General features: G+C 68.4%; 3 protein-coding genes across 3 annotated transcripts in view; 2 read left to right on the top strand and 1 right to left on the bottom strand.

Annotated features, from left to right (window-relative positions):
- The window catches only part of MARVELD1 (MARVEL domain containing 1), a 2,563-nt gene extending 1,833 nt beyond the window's left edge, over nt 1–730 (top strand). Inside the window, exon 2 of the mRNA XM_019555504.1 lies at nt 5–730. Within this exon, the coding sequence (XP_019411049.1) occupies nt 5–443 (439 nt within the window). The 3' untranslated portion in view covers nt 444–730. The remainder of the gene's footprint in view (nt 1–4) is intronic.
- The window catches only part of MORN4 (MORN repeat containing 4), a 20,120-nt gene that overhangs the window by 10,127 nt on the left and 6,301 nt on the right, over nt 1–3,692 (bottom strand). The gene's annotated exons all lie outside the window — the stretch shown is intronic.
- Nucleotides 524–3,013, top strand: LOC109324194. The gene is made up of 3 exons (XM_019556123.1): nt 524–1,141; nt 1,244–2,051; nt 2,307–3,013. The coding sequence occupies exons 1-2, from the start codon at nt 547–549 to the stop codon at nt 2,029–2,031; spliced, it is 1,383 nt and encodes a 460-aa protein (XP_019411668.1). The 5' UTR covers nt 524–546; the 3' UTR covers nt 2,032–2,051; nt 2,307–3,013.

Here is a 3,692-nt window from a genome sequence, read left to right on the forward strand (position 1 = left end):
GCAGCCCGCTGGGGCCGCTGCGCCTGGGCCAGCTGGTGCTGGGCGCTGCCTTCTGGGTCACGGTGGCGGCCCACAAGTACGAGGGGGCGGCCCACTTCGCGCTCTTTGCCGCTGTGCTGGTCTGGCTGCTCACGCTGGCGCTGCTGGGCCTCAGCCTGCTGGGCCGCTGGGCCCTGGTGCCGGTGCTGGGCGCCCGCTGGCTGCTCACCAACCTGCTGCACGACCTGGTCCTGGGCACCGGGCTCTACGCGGCGGCCGCCGGCATCATGGGCCACAAGGCCAAGCGCTACAGCTACTGCAACGTGCCCGGCTACAGCCAGCCCTGCCTGCACCGCGCCTACCTGAGCGCCGCCGTCTGCGGGGGCATCGCTGCCGGCCTCTACCTGCTCTCCGGCCTCTGGTGCCTGGCGCGGCGCTGCCGGGGCCACCGCGACATCGTCTGAGCCCGCTGCGGCGCACGCGCCCCCCGCCCCCTCCCCGACCGGCACCCCCTCAGCACCGACCGACGGACACGCGCACGGACCCCCGCCACGGCCAGACAGAGGGATGCACCAGCGCTCCCACTGCGGACAGACGGACTTGCCAAACCTCCCACCCTGGACGCGCTCGCCGACACCCCCTGGACAGACGGACTTGCTAACACCCTCCGGACGGACGGACACGCTGAAACCCACGCCGTGGCGGGATGACGTGCGGACCCCCATCCCCCTGCCCATGTGGATGGATGTACGACCCTCCACTCAAGACAAGCACATCTCCCCTGGGCCTCTGCCCACCCCCCCAGGGACAGACGGACGCCCCTGCAGAGCACGGCGCCCCAGCGGGACCTCACACCCTCCCTGCCCCACCCAGCGCCTCTGGGCACCAGCCAGAGGGATGGACAGACGGGCACTGGCTGGCCCCAGCCGAAGCATCCAGCCGGAGCTTAAGGTGGAAGCGTCCAGGGCCCTGCAGGCGCTGCAGAGGTGGGTGCTGGCCCCAGGGCTGGGGGGCTCTTCTGTCCCGCTGGCCCCTTGTGCCTGGTGCAGGCAGGGGCAGGTTTGGCCCTGGGCTCTGCCCCCCCAGCGCAGCCCTGATCCGGCCCCCTCCCGGGCCCCTCATGCCTCCCACCAGGATTGTTGGTGCCACGGAGAAGCCCCAGGCTCAGGATCCGCTGCCCGGGATCCGGTTTCCGGGTTTTCCAGAAGACCAGGCTCAGGATCCGCTGCCCGGGATCCGGTTTCCGGGTTTTCCAGAAGACCAGGCTCAGGATCCGCTGCCCACTCCCGCAGCACCCCAGTGCCCAGATGTGGGGGTCTGCTCCCACCCCCCTCAACCCTCCCTGCGCTGGGGCAGCTTGGCCCATGCCTGCTTCCCGAGGGCAGCCCCCAGTGCCAAAATGCAGCCGCCTCCGGGGTGGGGCTGGCAGCTGGGGAACGGGGCGAAGCGGCCGTGCCCCAGGGGTGGGGAGCGAGGGATGTGGCCAGGGCCAGGAGGGAGGATGGCAGGCTCCACCTTGAGAGTTCCCTCTCCAGGCCCGGGCTCCCTGGCAGGGCCCCCCTCCGGAGCCAGTGCCCGCTGATTCACTGGGTGGTGCTGGGATGGGCCGAGTGCCAGGCAGGGCGGTCCTGGGGCCTGCAGCCAGCCCCTGCGCGGAGGGCAGCTGGCTCGGCTGTGCCCTCCGTGCTGGAGCTGCGAGCCGCGGTGCCAAGGCCGGAGGCAGGCTGGCAGTGGCAGCGCTCCGGTCCGTGTGAGTGGGCATCACCCTGCCGGCACAAGAGGCTTCGCTGGGAACCCCCCGCTCCGCAGCACCCCCCTGGCAGCAAGGACCACACTGTACCTGCCCGGCCAGGCAGCATGGCATGGCCTGCCCCCGCCCTGCCCTGCCGGGAGATGGCGCGGCCTGGACTGACGCGTGCCGGAAGGTGCTCGTCCTGGGAGGCCCTGGTGCCGCCCAGCGCCCATGACGGGCTGCAGCCAGCGCCCCCCCACGCTGCTGGGACCTCGCATGGCGTCTGCAGGGAGGTGGTGCAGGTGGCACCGGAGCCTTGATGGAGCACGTGAGGCCTGAGGTGAGGCCTGTCTGTGGGCAGGACAGGGCAGGGCAGGGGGTGGGCAGGGGCTGTGCCACCCCCGGGCTGCAGCCTCCACGCAGCCCCACAAGGGTCACGCTTAGTGCCTGCGAGGTCGGGGCACTGTGGTGGGCTGCGGACACCATGCCAGGGAGGCTGCGGGTGCTGTGGTGCAAAGAGCAGGCACGGGGGGGGGCAGGGGCAGGGCGCCTGGATGGGCACGCAGCCGCGCTCATCGTGACCTTTCCCTTGCAGGGCCCTGAAGAGCCGCCTGCCCTGCTGCTGCGCCCAACCCTCCGCCTGCTGTGGTGCCACCGGCCTCCCCAGGGCCCCGGAGCCTGCAGCACGGCCGTGCCCCTTGCAGGGGCCGGAGCCCCAACACCGAGCACCTCATGCCGCCTGCTGACCTCACCCCTCTGCAGTTCCTCTCTCAATAAACCTGCTTTATTGGTTGGTTTGAGCCGGTCTGCAGGGCTTTCCTGGGGCGGGCCCTGCCCCATGAGCCACTGTGCTAAGTGCATGGACCCGAATACTGAACAGGAATTTGGGCTGGGATTACAGCTACCAGTCCTTCTTGGGCCACCTCCTGGACTCTCCTGGACATCTCTGTGCAGATGGCGAGTAAATCAGTGCTTGGCATGGCCACAGCGTTTTTTGGGCCAGACAAAAACATGGTCAAGGGTGTCTGGACGAGTCCCCCAGCGCCACAGGGGCGTGGCATGGGGTGGCCCAAGAAGAATTTCTGTCACTAATCCCAGTCCAAAAGGAATTCCTTATTTGAGACATTATACTTAGTGTGGTGGGCATGGTGGGCTGCAGTTAGCAGCATGGCATGAAGAAACTGTGCTCTGGGCTGGGCAGGACTCTGGGCAGGGATGTCTGGGGGAGTCCACCCGTGCCACGGAGGCATGGCGTGGGGTGGCCAAGAAGGATTTCCATCTCTAATCCTAGCCCAAAAAGAGTTCCTTATTCAAGCCATTGTATTTAGTAGTCACTGGGGGGAGTCGCTGTGCTAGGGTCCATGTACTCAGCACCGCTCGGGGGTGGAGGTGTCTGTTGGCAGCCGGGCACAGCCTCACCGTGCTTCGGGCGGGGCAGGGCTGCGGTCAGGGTGCTCGGGACTCCCCAGGGGCACGGAGAGGAAGCCTGGGGCAACCCAAGAAGTGTTTTGCCCCATCACCCCATCCTAACGTGACCGTCATTTAGGGCCCTGCTCGATGTGGGGGTTGTGCTACCCCGCACGGCTAATGGAGTTCGGGGGCTCATTAATAACGAGCTTTTATGAAGTCTAGACTAGCTTTGAAAAAGGAACCGGGAGTAAGCAACCGACTTCGCGCCTATGCCCCCGGGGCCTCCAGCCGCGCCCGAGCCACTTGCATGCCCCTAGGGGCGGAGCCTCCCCGCCCGGCCCCAGTTGGCTGCCGCGCGTTGAGTGGGCGGGGCTCCAGGCACCGCCCGGAGGGAGGTTCCCACTTCCGCCCTACCCGCTTGAGGGGGGCGCGGCGGCGCGCTAACGTCACGCGCGGGCGGAAGAAGGAGCGGGTTCCGGTGGGAGGGGCTTCTTCCGCCCTTCTCCGGCGGAAGTGGCGCGTCAGGCGGAAGCAAGGATGCAGGCGCCGGAGCGCGAGACGGAGGCGGGGG

The sequence above is a fragment of the Crocodylus porosus genome, unplaced genomic scaffold, assembly GCF_001723895.1.
Source record: "Crocodylus porosus isolate Cpor-Errol unplaced genomic scaffold, CroPor_comp1, whole genome shotgun sequence".
NCBI classification, from domain to species: domain Eukaryota; kingdom Metazoa; phylum Chordata; order Crocodylia; family Crocodylidae; genus Crocodylus; species Crocodylus porosus.

Bases quoted from the DNA above. Each gene is read 5' to 3' on its own strand.
- LOC109324194 (XM_019556123.1), top strand. From the start codon at position 547: ATGCACCAGCGCTCCCACTGCGGACAGACGGACTTGCCAAACCTCCCA. The intron at 1,142-1,243 runs GCTCAGGATCCG...CCAGAAGACCAG, and splicing joins GTGCCACGGAGAAGCCCCAG to GCTCAGGATCCGCTGCCCAC.